This window comes from Haliotis rubra, unplaced genomic scaffold (assembly GCF_003918875.1).
Source record: "Haliotis rubra isolate DU_JTF1 unplaced genomic scaffold, ASM391887v1 Scf712, whole genome shotgun sequence".
In the NCBI taxonomy this organism is placed as follows: Eukaryota; Metazoa; Mollusca; class Gastropoda; order Lepetellida; family Haliotidae; genus Haliotis; species Haliotis rubra.
Window position 1 is genome coordinate 470,228 of NW_025767427.1, and position 16,089 is coordinate 486,316.

The 16,089-nt window shown below is 40.3% G+C and overlaps 2 protein-coding genes across 2 annotated transcripts; one reads left to right on the forward strand and one right to left on the reverse strand.

The window, feature by feature from the left end:
- Positions 1-1,480: 1,480 nt before the first annotated feature.
- Positions 1,481-7,339, forward strand: LOC124259186 (coadhesin-like). The gene is made up of 6 exons (XM_046693283.1): positions 1,481-1,485; positions 2,404-2,484; positions 3,446-3,477; positions 3,880-4,068; positions 5,811-5,999; positions 6,822-7,339. Exons 1-6 carry the CDS (start codon positions 1,481-1,483, stop codon positions 7,160-7,162), a joined length of 837 nt encoding a protein of 278 aa, XP_046549239.1. The 3' UTR covers positions 7,163-7,339.
- Positions 7,340-7,822: 483 nt separating this feature from the next.
- On the reverse strand, positions 7,823-10,551 carry LOC124259187 (sulfotransferase 6B1-like). The gene is made up of 4 exons (XM_046693285.1): positions 10,509-10,551; positions 10,008-10,108; positions 9,047-9,209; positions 7,823-7,920 (listed from the first exon to the last, which is right to left on the reverse strand). The coding sequence occupies exons 1-4, from the start codon at positions 10,549-10,551 to the stop codon at positions 7,823-7,825; spliced, it is 405 nt and encodes a 134-aa protein (XP_046549241.1).
- Positions 10,552-16,089: the final 5,538 nt, after the last annotated feature.

Sequence of the window (16,089 nt, forward strand, 5' to 3'; positions counted from 1 at the left end):
TAAACAAAATATATGTCGGTGTATCATCAGGTTTTCGGTGATAATGGTATTAAAAGCTATAAATGACGATTGTGAAAGTTTAATCAACGTGAATTTAGTCATTTACCATGAACGTATCATTGAAATATATGAGACATTTAAAAATTAGAGAGTTCATAAAATCCACATGCCTTCTGTCTTCTCGGAACTATCTATGACATGGGTAAAACACAGAATGTTTCTCGATGTCGATGATATATTCCACACTAAAAACAATTCTGCTTTATGACGTCAGCAGAAACTAGCCACCACCGTATGGGTTTTACACAAAACAAATTACATATGAATATGTAAGGGCATATGGACGCGCACTATGACTGAAATGTGTGACTTTGTCCCATGGAACATATCAGAAAATGTTTGTTTTGGAAATAATATTCCTCTAACGGCCAATATTGTTCATTCTCTTTATCATATTACTGTGATCGTCTTTGTTCAATGTCTGTAGAAGATGGGTTCAACGGAGCGTGGAACATGATTGGCCCACAGTCATATCTGTGTCCATTCCCTTGACGCCATTATACCTACGCGTTGGTGCGGAGTGAAGACATTATGGCGGTCAGGATGGTCGAACATCAAGACCTTTCTTAATACATCTCCCTATCAAAGACAACACAGAGAGCAATAATACATATCTCTCATGCAAAATATAGACATTTGTCAGAAGCACATGAGTTGAAGATATGTCAGCAGAATTCAATACTCTGGTTGGCAATTACCTCGTTTATAAAAGGACAGTTTGCAATGCAAGAGATAGGTACATTGGTAGAGGCCTTTGACAGTGAACATCGTCGTAGTGTCTGTCGTTCTCCTGGTGGCTGTTGCAGCCAGCCACGTCTCTGCTGCAGACAGGTATGTTGCTGTTTACATCACTCTTCTATGGAATTGTTTTCTGTGTATGTGTGAGTAAATGTTGTTTTACGGTCGCAATATTGAAGCCATGTCACGCACGCCTGTCCGTAATCGAGTCACGCGTATCAGTGAGAAAGAGTCACGCTTATAGGGGAGAGATGAGGTACAGTTAGAATTCTCAAACATAAAACGCCAAGGCCAGAAATTAACCAGTCTTGGTTATCCACCGCAACGGGTTCTTTTAGGAATAAAATCAAAAGAGCGGTGAAAATTCACTCATGGCATAGTTCATAATGAAAGCGGGGCGGTGGGGTAAGCAGATGGTTAATTATCGTGTTTACATCTGGCTTTGTTACAAATGTTCACTTCATTAAGACTGACTGACTGACTGAGTTTGGTTTTACGCCGCTTTTAGCAATATTCCAGCAACATCACGGCGGGGAACACCAGAAATGGGCTTCACACATTGTACCCATGTGGGGATTCGAACCCAGGTCTTCGGCGTGACGAGCCAACGCTTTAACCACTAGGCTACCCCACCGCCCCTCACTTCATTAAGAAGGATAGAAGACTATACTATAAGTAAAATATGTGGTGAGCCAGTGAGGATTGATATTTGACGCATTATTGTCATATTCACCTAAAGGTTGTATCAAAATGACTAAATGTTATAATTGAGGGACTTATGTGACAACTTCAGACTTTGTCCTGAGTCAGATAAAGGGGCGGTGGGGTAGCCTAGTGGTTAAAAGCGTACGCTTGTCACGCTGAAGACCCAGGTTCAATTCCCCAAATGGGTATGATGTGCGAAATCCATTTGTGGTGTCACCCGCCGTGATATTACTGGAATAAAACCATACTAACTCACTCACTACAGCGGAAAACAGATAGGCAACCGTCACAGTTAACACAAACCAATGTCAGGTAGGATGTCAAGTGAGTGAGTGAGTTTAGTTTTACGCCGCACTCAGTAATATTCCAGCTATTAAGCGGTGGTCTGTAAATAATCGACCAGACAATCCAAGGATCAACAGCATGAGCATCGGTCTACTCAATTGGGATATGAATTTTATGTCTACCAAGTCAGCGAGCCTGACCATCCGGTCCCGTTAGTCGCCACTTACAAGCATGGGCTACTGAAGATCAATTCCAACATGATCTTCACGTGTCAGATAGGATGCCAAGCTGAGGAATCGGAAATGCTTGTTTTCTCACGAAAGACGTATACGTTTACTCCCCTGTTATTCTAACCATTTCAGCATCTCTAATGATTAGTGTGCCTGGGATGACTGCAGACATTTACTGAGAAATCGACGTTTATGTTATAAACAATATTTGTATATTGACTGAACGTCAAACAGACAAATAGACAATCATTCAGACTGAGTGCATATCCGGTATGTTGATACAGTAATTATAGTAGTTTCATTCAGTATTCATTCAATGAAGGTACAGCTATTTTTAGCAGCCGCATTTGGCTTAGCGTTAATACCGTGTCACTGTTTTATACAGGTGTTCCTACCTGCAGTACTACCTGGAAGCGTACAAGACCAGGTGTGGCTGGTACAGCTGGGGCAGGTGTTGGAGCTACAGGTAACTCGTCATCATCATCATCATCATAACCTAATGTCAACGTCAATGTGTAATGTTCTCGATGCAATGAATAGTTTATCACTTAGCCTATGTGGTAACGTGGTATTACTTGGGAGAACTTGGTATAAATATTATGTGGAGTTACCTGTACCGTTTTCGGAGTGGTGCGTAAGTTGTGCATAAGTTGTTGTTTCAAAATATCCATGAATATTTTCATTAAACAAACACGTAACACTGAAACAAATAGTCAGTTTCTCTTGTATTTTCGTAAATGTTCAACCGATAGTGACGGAAACCTGTGGAAGCCTTCCGGGGCCATTTCTTTTCCATGTGTTTTCTTATGAAATTTCGAACAATACTGGCACATAACTTCACCAATATAGTACAATTTTGATCTTCTTAACAGGTGGATATTGTGATTAAACAACACATAATAGTCATACTAAGCAGTGAAAGTTTGGAACGATCATTTAACGCATCTATTCCATTCATGGTCTGCGCATGTCCCGGAAATGAGCCAGTTGCGTATGTTGTTATGCGTCCTGTCTCCAGTGCGAAACATGGTCAAATTCGGGGTTTATTCTTTGAATATGCCACAGCTACACGTGAATATTGGACTGTGCAAGTGACTTGAAGAAACAGAAATAAAACGCTTCAAGAATTCAGGCGCGTAGCAAGCCAAATGTTTCATGTAAGCCCGATAGGTTGCAAATCTTTTTATTTAGATAGTATATTGAGGACTTGCCCAACCTTTTTAGCAAACAATCATGTGTAAGCCCGGGCTTTTTTTCATAATGGTAGCTACGCCCCCTGGAATTGGAGACCTTGAAACACGAATATCAGTCTTTGTCAGCTCAAACATCGTATTGATGAGGGGTGACGTGTATTTAACATGTTGAAATCTGATATCATGATGAACATTATGAAACATGCTGGTGTTGATAGGTTGTATCCTTTTCAGGTACAAGACGGAGTTGCGCTACAAGGACTGCAGTAAGTTTCACTGAAGATTTGTGCGACGAATATTTTCATGCATAAAACCGTGAAGATTAGGGTTAGAATTGGTCTGTCGCAAGAGGCATTTAGCGGGATCGAGTCAGGTTCGCTGACTTGGTTAACACACATAGGTCAATGCTCATGATGTCAATCACTGGATTGTCTGGTCAAGAGTCCATTATTTACACACCGATGTCATGTAGTTGGAACAAATGAATAACTTTTATACATATACTGTATTTCTCTGAAACATCAATATTTCAGTATTTTTAAATACACCGTAATACAAATTTTCAATTTTTAAACAAAATACAATTTATCTATGTATAGAAATGGAACATGAGCTTAAATATTCACGACAACTAAAACGTCATATTTGGTATAACGTTGATCTGGCAGCCCACGGACAGTGGTCATCCTGGTCAGCCACCAGCGAGACGCAGTGCTCGGTGTCATGCGGAGGGGGAGAGAAGGAGATCACTATGGACCGCACCTGCACCGCCCCAGCCCCCAGTAATGGGGGACGCAAGTGTTCAGGGGAATGCCGTAAAGTAGACGTCGCCGACTGTAACGAACAGCCTTGTCCAAGTGAGTACACGTCGTCCTCGTTAGGACTACGTTTTAAGTTTTATTTTACCGATATCTTGTGTTAATTTCCCCAGAAGCAGAAAACTAAAATACTACAACAGCGCCCTGTATCATGTTGTGTATGTGTGAGTGAGTTTGGTTTTACGCCGCTTTTTGCAATATCACGGCGGTGGACACCAGAATGGGCTTAAATCATTGTACCAATGGGGGAATTGAACCCGGACCTTCGGCGTGACGAACAAGCGTTTTAACCACTTGACTACCCCACAGCCCCGTTTTGTATGAACTTATGTCATTATGAAGCATATTTTCAATCTTTGGGTTTTAGCAAAAAGATTTTTATGCAAGTGTTTGGGTGACGGGCAGGATCTGCTTACCCGTTTCACGAACAAGTGGTGTCACCACGGTATCCTGTGGCGCATTCATATAATTTTCTTAGCCATTCTTTACTTCTTTAGTCATATTATAGTTAGCTGCAGTTGACATTCAAGACTTTCAAGATCATTACTCTGCCTCAAATATTATATTTGGATAAGTTTTGAAAAAGTAACCATTGTATGGGATTATTATTTCACACATCAGAATTCGCACAACCGTGGTAGGGTTAATCAGTTCTACTCAAACGAAGTTAAAGAATACATCCTTGCATAATTCTATAGTAATGTGTCATGGCAAGACAGATTAACTTTGAGCGGAATATAATTTACAAGTATTATACTTCTTGAGTTACAGTATCAAGGACAACTCGGGTATTTATACCGTAAGGAAACATTACTGTACACCTACTTTCTTCATGGTTGTTGTCGTAACGCTCGCTGTAATTACTATAATAAAATATATTGGCAGGTCGCTCGGTGGATTGGTCATTGTTGAAGTTAATGTTCGCGACGTCGAAAGGAGAAAATTTATATTTTCATATGTAAAGTGATACACCTCCTAAACAGTTATATTTTCACGTTAGAAGTTAAATATGCGTATCGTTTTGTCAAATTACGTTGAAGGTTGATGTATATACAAACATCTATATCAGGCATTCAAATATGTATATTTATTTTTAAGTTGCTTGAGATAATATGAAACCTCAGTCAAAAAGAATACCCCATCCCCAGAAAACGTTTCTATTTGGTTTAAGGGCTGTGAAAAGTATATCAAATATACCATTAAAAAATCACTATGACAGCAGGTGTTCGCGAAATGGGTAATTTGAATAAAATATTTAATTAAATACACAACATTAAAACGTACATAATTTTCTCCGCCTCCGGAAATACTTGATCTGATGTGAATACACTCTTACGCTTGAACACTCAAGAAACAGAGAAAAATCAGGTCAGGTTATTTCTTGATCTACTTTTATTGAAATTGTTTTCCAAGCCAATTGATCTACATCAGACTTAATTTATATACCAAATGATCAATTTTGTAAACGTTTCTTAAAAACGTCACTCAGGTATTCAAAAACAGTTTGACCGCCTATTGAATTTAAGGCTGGAGATGAGAAAAAATATATATGGATGGCCGAGGTTGTTTATCTCCGGCTAAGTGTTATTACAGGGCGGTGGGGTAGCCTAGTGGTTAAAGCGTTCGCTCGTCACGCCGAAGACCACATGGGTACAATGTGTGAAGCCCATTTCTGGTGCCCCCCGCCGTGATATTGCTGGAATATTGATAAAAGCGGCGTAAAAAAATCTCACTCACTAACTCACTGGTGTTATTACTGTTATCTTTTTGCCGTATTCCAGTTGACGGGGGATGGTCGGACTGGGGGGCGTGGAAGGGCGGAGACTGCTCAGCCATGTGTGGGGGAAGGACCATGAACCAGCACCGGAAGAGGACCTGCACCAACCCAGTTCCTCAGTTTGGTGGCGCCGGCTGCACTGGTGACGACAGGGAGAACGGAACGGCTGATTGTAACACCGACGCATGCGGCGGTGAGCGTTGACATATTTTTTTTAATGTTTTTTATCTATGTGTCATAGGTGGTCAGTTGTCTAAGGCGCCACAATTTGCTGTGCAGAGTGACGTCCCTTGGCAACACCAAAAACTTACATGTGTGATTGTGGGTTCGAGTCCACGCGTCTGAGATCTGCAACTTCGGAATTTCCTTTCTCACTGATATGTTTTAAAATGAAATTGTTTCGACTTATGAAGCAAAGCGTAACATAGAGCGAAAGTTCACCAATTTTGTAGACGTCACTGCCGTTATTCGTTTATCTCATGAGATTACTAACTCATTCAGTTAGCTTGGCGAAGATTTGGCTTGGGCTTCCCATATAGGTTCAATGTAAATCGCCGTAACATGGTATATTGCTATATGTCGCATAAAACGTCATCCATGTACTCGGACTGTGAGGGAAGAATCCTCATCCATGTGTCCCCACGTCAGCTTATTTTCAGTGATGTCTCCTCGTCCATATATCTCAGAGATAAATCCTGGTCCATAAACAACTGAGTCAGCATATCTCAGTGATATCTCCTCGTCCAAATATCTCTAAGTCAACTTTATTGCATTGATAAATCGTGGTCCATATATATCTAAGTCACCAATTTCTCAGTGATAAATCCTGGTCCAAATATCTCAGTATTTTTTAGTAGTTTTGTAATTTTCCTGATTTACATATCTACACGTAAACGTATTCTCAATGTTTAAAATGATAATATTATGAATTATTAATGTATATATTGTGACTGATTTTCTCTTCTGAAATGTTCGCTTGTAATTTCCATTCTATAAAATCACACAATATTTCCAGATCGCTGTCCCCCTGGTGTGGTCAAGTTCCACCCTCACGTTACTGACAGTACTCGGTACTACCAATGCGACAACGGAGTCGCCGTCCGCAGGCCATGCGCGCCTGGCACCATATTCGACGCCAGCATCAACAGCTGCAGCTTCACCGCTACTCCACCTTCCATCCCTCCCGTCACCAGCTGTGACCCCTCCCTGGGGATGTTTCAGCGCCACCCCCGTGACTGCTCCAGCTTCGTGATCTGCGTGGACGGTGGTCGCGTGTACCAGCAGGAGTGTCCAGCCGACATGAAATGGAACAACGATATCCAAACCTGCGACTACGCTCACAACGTCGACTGCTAGGGCGATCTCCATACGACAGCATGCACCTACGACTCTACTTCAAGCCACATTTCTTCGATAAGCTTTCCTGAAAATCCTAATCGATCTTGAAAAGTATATCTTCATAAATATCAGCTTCAAAATATATAAATTAATTCTTGATTGTGACGCTTCTATATCAATAAAATTACAAGAAATCTCGTTGTATGTGTTATTTGTTAATGAGAACAAATGCATTATCCGAATCAAAGTATGTTTATTTAATAGATATTTGGTAAGTGTTTCTCTTCTTCATTGTAAATATATGCTACGAACGTTACAATATGTAATGACGAATGGCAGATATCCATTGCCAACATGTCTTTATGGCGTTGTCATGTCAGGTCACAATGAACTTTTTTGAATAACGTAGCTTAATTATCTCGAAGTCAATGTATACTTAGCTTTGTGGTGAAAGTGCCCCTTCTGACAGTCCGGGTTTTAATAGTCACACGAGATACTCATGTATAAAGGCCACTTTTAATTGTTCGTGATAATGTTGAAATCAGTGTTAAACGTACTTAATAAAGCACAGAATATAAAGCTACTCAGCACTTCTATGTCAAGGATGTGCTGGCGTATTGTAAAGGCGTCTTCGCAACACCGACGTAGCACCACCACAATACAGTCTACAAGTACCACTCATAAAACTTGGAATACTTCATTTTTCTGTGTGTAAATGTCATTGAAGTATTTCGTCTGGGCACCGGTGAACCAGTTCTTCCAGTCACCAGTGATTCCTGTAAAGATAAAGGAATACTGTTGAACATTTGAGCTATCAACAGCAATGATAATCATCGATTTTCACTATTTATTTTTTTATCTTCAATCTAAAAAGTTTCAGTTCAGAGAAAACAGTATTAATAAGTACATTAAATTACATTTGATTAAATAAAAAATGACTTATATCAGTCATGGCCATAGTGACTGTTACGGGCGAATTAATCACAATGGGTGAGCCGCACTCAATCATATTCCAGCTATATGGCGGCGGTCTGTAAATAATCTAGTCTGGACCAGACATTCCAGTGATCGACAACATGGGCATCTTTCTACGCAACTGCGATACGATGACGTGTCAACAAAGTCAGCGAGTCTGATCACCCGATCCCGTTAGTCGCCTAACCTAAGGAAGACCTAATTCTAACCCCGGATCTTCTCGGGTGATATAATGATAGATGAATTTTGATTAAACAAGTATCCCGGGCTGGTTAAAGCGTTTCGGGATATCTGTCTCTTCAAACACAGAAGTCCATCAGTGGGTCCACAACACTTCATTCGGAAGCTAAGTATGGAATTACATGATAGCGCAGCAACGGCCAGGCAGCATCACAGCGGCGATCGTCAGCCCACCTGCCTAGCCGCTGTCCGAGGGTCAAGTCCCGTTACATTAAGAATTCATTGTCTATGTACTACTGACTGTCAGGCTGCCCTGGATCGTATTACGATACATGTATGGTCAACCTGCAGTATCCAGCACGCACCTCATCCACAATGTTAAGCTTCCGTGGCCAGCCGGCCATATACTCTAAGGTTCATTAGGGTTAATTACACGCAGGCAGCTGATCTGTACATGGCTGTGCTGATGGTCATGATAATAAGCTGCTGATATTTCATGTATATTGTCAGCACTGTGAATTAGATTTAGATAAGACAACTTTAACTTAACTCAGAGAATATACAAACATGTCTATATTTCCCGATAAAACCCATACCCCATCAAAGTGCCTACGATACAAGTATAGGATGAGTGTCCAATCAGATCTGTGTACTGTGACCACCAAGAGTGTCACAGGTGTTCAGTAAGCCATATTATATATGAGGCTGTTATCTAAGACCTATGATACAACACGGAATTTACCATACCTTTTCTGTAGTGGATGGCGTCACCATCACTTTTCTTAGCATTATCTCCCCTTGCCGTCTTCATGTTCGTGAAATCGGATTGTACAGCTATGTCGCGGACAAGCTGATCCGGACAGTCTATATTTAGAAATTCGGAAGTGCTTTTGGTCACACGGACAGGATCCTGAAATAAATCAAACACTCTCAGATAATTGACGATAATCTGACAAATGTAAATTAATAACTCAGAGGCCCAGATAAGCTGCGTATCCGGGTAAAATACGCATAGAAAATTTCCAGTTACGCATTGAAAAATAATTGTTGCGTACCAATTACGCATTTAAAATGTTAGATACGCAAAAAGCTTAAAACAAATGCGTGCGGAATATATTTATAAAACTAGCTTGCATTATGAAAAAGGCATCGATTGCTATCAAGTTGTACTGTTAGTATAGGACAAGTCTTGTACTGTCAGTATAAGATGAGTGATTTTTTATGAAATCATTTCCATTATATTTAAGTTGGTTTTGATTAGACGTTTTGATTAGACGTTATGACGTAAGGCAGAACATACCTGCATAGTAAACTTACTCAATGACATAATACTTAGGTGAGTAAAATTACTGAAATACGCACATATTTGAAAGCATTGGGTAACTGAAAATGAAATACCCACTCAACATTCATAAAACCTACTCAAAAAACATACAGTGGGTATAATACCCACATGAGCTAAATCTTATCTGGAGCTCTGTATTAATAACAACAGAAATCAATACTGAAGAGAAATGGTTTACTTGCTTTCTTATAGTTCCAGACAGGAACAGATTCTATAAATTGTGGAATGCAAATAGTGGTGACAGTTATATGAATTGATTGCTGAAAATCAGTGTTGACACCAGGCATTCCCGAAATAGGAAAGCAAGTCCTGCTTTAACAGTAGCACCATCACACATCATCATCATCATCATCATCATCATACCTGTTTAGTCTCCTCGTATCTGACTATCAACACCGGGTGGTCAGACTCATTCATTAGTTTCTCCCAAGAGAGAACAGCGTCAAACCAGGAGCCCCAGGCAACTACAACACATTGTTAAAAGGATATTCACATAGTATTCAACTTTTGTTAGGGATATAAATGATATTTATCTTACCTCACTCATAAATGTCGTTTTCTGATTGACTGAGCGCTTTTCTATTATTTTCAATGTGCCCCAGTAATTTACAAGCCAGTAACATGTTATATGTTACCCGCTGGGAATGCCGAACTTTGGGAATTCATTTGGTTATTCGTGTTAGTAATTCTTTATCTCGAATTATTGAGTCACGTATGATGTACGGAAATCACCGATGTTTTAGGAATGCAAACCGATGGAAGGGAGATTACTCGTCGTCGTCTGCTAGATTCTATGTCATCTGAAAATCTAGTATTGCTCATTGCCTTGGGATCAAAATCTGGGGATATGCCTTAATGGCTCACTTCTCAACGACTTTTCATCCAACAAAAATCGGGAAAGTGACATTCGTAATGTGCTTTCTGATCATGTAAACTTGAACTGAAATCATCGTCTACCTCACGTTTCAACTGAAAAAAACCATTTGGAATGGAAGAGACTTTCCACAGCCAGCTGGAAGTACTGAAAATCAAACCTGCCAGTTCACAGGTCCGTTCGTCAATTTTCAAAGCGTTGTCTAGAGTGGACTAGTTTGAAACAAGTGCCACAAAGCAAGAGAAGAGTTGTTCTCTGATTGGCCCATTTTGTTCTGGGGAGCTAGGGGGTTCATCAATTTTGTACACACGTACTAGGGGACGGGGCGGTGTCAGCAATTTTGTACATAAAATTATGTTTAAAAATTATGCTTAGAAATTATGGGAAGGGGGGAAATTGATTTTGTACATGACATGCAGGGGCACTTATTTTTGGGGGTTATTCACGTTGTACATGCTTCTCCATAAAGACATCATCACCCCCCCCCCACCCCAGCCATAAATTATGAACGGTCCCTAATTATGGCATAAGCGAGCACTGAGATGTGGATCTAAGTTAGACTGATACAAATATCCTTCTGTATATCTCAGTGGGCGAAATTCGCGCTGGTCCTGTGGTCCTGGCTAGTAAAAAATCATCAGGACAAATAATTGATAAGTTTGCAGTGGTCCCGATGCCCAGTGAATTTTAAAGTAAATCTACGAATGTTATTTCAGACCAGTGAAGTACAGACATGACCACTAGGTATTGCCCACTCGCTGGTCCTGTGGTCTATTTCAGACCAGTGGCGTGCAGACAGGACCACTAGTTATTGCCCACTCGCTGGTCCCGTGGTCTATTTCAGACCAGTGAAGTACAAACATGACCACTAGTTATTGTCCACTCGCTGGTCCCGTGGTCTAGTGGGACATTTTGAAAGGCTTTGAAAGACCTAGTAAGGCTCCACAATGACAGAATAGGATATGACCAGTGTAATATTTTGTACTTTGAATTTCCTTTTTACTGTTGTTTCTTTCTCTATTTAGTGAATAGTTACACTGAGCAAAATCAAAAACAAATAAGCCTTTCAACTTTTAGCATATATTTTGATGCTTATATATTTTTTTAACAAACCGCTATATCCTCATTTCTTGTGAGAGCTGTCATGGAAAGAAACTGATATGAGGGTACTATATTTTGCCTTCAGATCCGTCTTCAGCAACCCATGCTTGTTGAAAAAGGCGACTAATGGGATTGGTTGGTCAGGCTCGCTCACTTGGATGGCACATGTCATCGTATCTCATATGCGTAGATAGATGTTCATGATGTTGATCACTGGATTTCTGGTCCAGACTTAATTATTTACAGACCGCCGCCATATAGCTGGAATATTGCTGAGTGCGGCGTAAAACTAAACTAATGTTCGTGACGTCAATGAAGAGGTTATTATTCACAGATCGCCTTCATAAGTTGGAATACTGAGTGTGGCCTTAAAAAAACAAACGAACAAATAAACAAACAAATAAACAAACCCTTTCCCTCAGCCGCAGCTATCAGATATTCATGAAATCCCATCATTGTACCTTTCGCTCGAGTGGTTAGAACAAATTTTGACACTAGGACGTCCCTGGGGTCTCGCATCAAATAGATAATCTTAGTTTTCTTCTTCCGCACTTCTGCTGGCAGAAAGTGAAACTGGACATGTGTGTTGAGAATCCTTGGTGAAGGGAGACAACTCAGAACCTCTTCCGGTTGCAATTCTAGCGTCTGGGACCCCTTTTCATGAGGACTAAGTTCCGCTTTTCTTCTCAGTAGCCTATGGACCAGTTCAAATGTTAGATGTGTTCCTGATCAGATATGAAACGCATTTGCAATATCCGTGACGGAATACTTTGATTTCGACATCATCTTTAACAACTAATTCTATTAGATGGTGGATTTGTTCTTGTGTCACAATGCATAGCTCACTAATAATCGTAAACTCTTGCAGGTTCCTATGGATATACATAGTCCCGAGTCAAGCATTACCTCGGGCTTTCTTCCCACAAAGAGCTTACTGGCCTTGATATTACTTGATAAAATCAAGGGGGCTTTAAACCCACTTACTGCCCCTCTTGCTTCACTTTTGTGCTCTTGTCGAAACCCAAGACGACATTTGATCAATATGACACGATTCTGAAGATTATTCATACTTTGTACCATTTGATTCATGCAGTAAGAATGAGTACAAAATGTTGCTTAATGCTTAATACCTGATCTTGCGTGACCACACAGCAGCAGATCCTCGTCACGGATGTTGACGTTGGAAATGTTCTTTATCGTTTCGCAATTGAAACTGGGAGGAAAGTACGTTCCATCTACGTCCAGGACAGTGTAGGGGTTTCCTTTGCAGTCCAATAACTTTGTCAAAGGCATCTTCACCTTGAAACCTAAGATACCAACAATGTTTAATTACAATTGGCCATTACAATGTCACTATATACTTCTCTAAAAATAACAATATATTTTTCTCAATAGTAATAATTATCAGCCCTCAGCGAAGCTACAATAAAATTTATTCAAAAATAAGTTACGTATTTAGATTAAATTTAAGTTCTTATGTATACGTTACGATCAAGTTCCACTATACCCTGGATGCATCCACGGCTTGGCCCGATAATTTTATAACCTCCCTTGGCTGGCTCCGCATTCTCACAGTAGCCAATCAGCTAAGCCGCCGTTACAACCGAGCTTGCCAGTGTCAACAAAGATAGCGGTCGCAGTCGCGGTTTGTTTCGCAGTGCCACTCCGATTTTTGGGAAAATAATACAGACAAACTGTGAGATCTGAAACTTTAAAAAATATATATGAAAGATCTCGTTCTACCTCTTTCAGAGTACCTCTACATCAATTGTGTTGCCAAGTTTGAACGGTTAGATAATTTAAGAATCGAAAATGAGTTATGATTGGTACGCTCAACTTCCCAGGGTAGACACCTGATTGGATAAAAATCCAGCCAAGGGAGGTAATAAAATCATCGGGCCAAGCCGTGGTTGCATCCAGGGTATAGTGGAGACTTCACTGCCGAAGTAAATCGAGCCTGGTAATTCTCTGGCGTTCAGCCTAGAAATGTCAATTAAAATATTCTCACTAAACAGTTTTTGGTAATAAATGCAGAGATCCCTGACAAAATCCTAAAATAAAGTTCAAATACGCCAGGGTCTGGTTTAGGACGGAATTATTCAGATACAGGTTAGAGATGCCACTTCTGACATCAGTAAGAGTCAGTAACATCAACACGTGATGGCAAATGTGAGAACCCACAGCCTAGCTACCATGCCATGAACTCGCATGCCATTTCATTATCCACCATCAACGTTCTTGTTTTGTCCAGTGGAGAGATTCTGGTCACTCTGAGATGTATGCACACACACACGCACGCACGCGTTATGTTTGTAGTACATACCCGCGTGATAACTTATCCTTGACACACTCACCTTAATAAGTCCAGCGCCACCATTATATAGGGTCCAAAAGACAAGCCTGCAACTACACATATCGGCAGTCCATTGGTGACAAAACACGCTGGTTGTGTGTGCGCACATTAATTATACTATCGACAAACGCATATTGAATGAGCGAATAGCGCTATGAATTTATTGTAAATAAGTCTCTTTGTTAATATATTGAAAATAATATCTTTGGCTCCAACAAAAAAAGATTACTCACCGTACTTTTCAGGTCAGCGGTCTTTGTAAATGTTTACATTGCTATGAATATATTTACCACGATTCTCCCACATTGCCGTATAATGATCACGAATAACTAGAAGCGATAAAACATTTCTATAGGCACGATGAAAATCTAAGATCAAATCCATTGTGGGCTTTGGTTACATATGTATGTGTTTATGAATCACTATCAAATAGTGCACTGTCAGGTGGTCGCGTTTTGAGTGAATGAGTTTAGTTTTACGCAATATCACAACGGGGGGACACCAGAAATGGGCCTCACACATTGTACCCATGTGGGGAATCGAACCCGGGTCTTCAGCGTGACGAGGGGACGCTTTAACCATTAGGCTACCCCACCGTCTCCGTTTGCGGTCTGATTTCCCCGTGCTTTCCTATAGTATTGTCGATGTGAAAATATGGTGTTAGGAAAATAACGAGGAATGACCAAGTTGTTTTCCGGGAACACCTGGTGTCATCGCTGATTTTCAATGATCCATTCATATAGTTTCCACAGCTATCATCCATCTTCACAACGAACGGAATTTGTTTCTGAAGATAGTCACCAATGACTGAGTGAGGCAGTATATGGCAAGTAAACCTGTCCCAATTTAGATAACTACATACAAGCCTGAGGCGAGCACGCATGACTTGACAAAAACGTCTGGTATAATTATCACCAAGCAGAACCTCTAATTTGTTCACACTTTTGACTTATTTGTTTCTTTAAACCTGATAGCGTTGAACATTTTCTGGTTTCATCTGGTTATAAGTTCCATTAATTTTAAAGTATCAGGAAGAAAGGTCTTGCAGTTTAAAAGTTGCAAGTTATCTCGCTTTCTTAGATAGTAGAAAGATGTTTCTGAATTAACGGTTACAGAAATAAGTTCACAACGTGAGTCTGACATGATCCATGTTGTTGGAAGCTAAGCGTACGTGTTTGTAAAAAGAGCATAGGCATATAGTAGCATCATTAGTTTAGTTATTTATACTGGGGCGATGAATATATCTGTGGCTGCTCAAAAACAAAGAATTTCTCTGAATATTGACTGGCAGTACCCTTCTCTCTATTTCAAGTACTACTTACCTCTCCAGAAGAGATCCACATATTGGCTCGCACCATCCCTTATCTCTATTTCAAGTACTACTTACCTCTCCAGAAGAGATCCACATATTGGCTGCAACATACAACACCAGCGACGCACGTGAGCATGAATATTTCTGCGTGACCCTTGTGTCTGTGATAGTCCCACGAGGTAACAATGTTAATGATTAATCACATGCAAGTCATTGGCTTTCATCGTGGGCCTTGGCGTACGACCTGACAGGTATAGCTGCGTAGATATGCAGGCATGTGTTTTAAATATAGCCAGTGTTAAAAGAGGACTTGTTGCACAGAATACGACGTCTGTGTTGAAAAATAATTTCTGCTATGTTTATGAATTTAGAGCCGTGAGCGTTGAAACAGGCTTATTGTTTGATATGGGTGTTTTACTGTAGTGTAGTTATTCCCATTTTGTTCCTGATTTCCCCCAAATGTAAGTGCATTGTACAACTATTTAGGAACTTTTACATCAGTCAGACATAACTGAAGTATAGTAAAATATATATTTAAAGACATTTTTCATTCATTTGAAGTTTATTTTGGAATTGCTTTGAATTGTCTGGTCTAAGGTCGCTGTGTAGAGTTGCTTCCCTTGTTCTCACAAAACACCTATAATTCTGGTTTTGAATCCCGGTCGGCCCCTATTGTGTTCCTACATTCGTCAGTCGTACTCGTGGGTTTCCACCGAACAGATAAACGTCTGAGACCTGAATTACTATCATTCTGTGAAACCAGCGTTTAACCCAACTCACTCACTCACTTCATAATCTGCTGTCA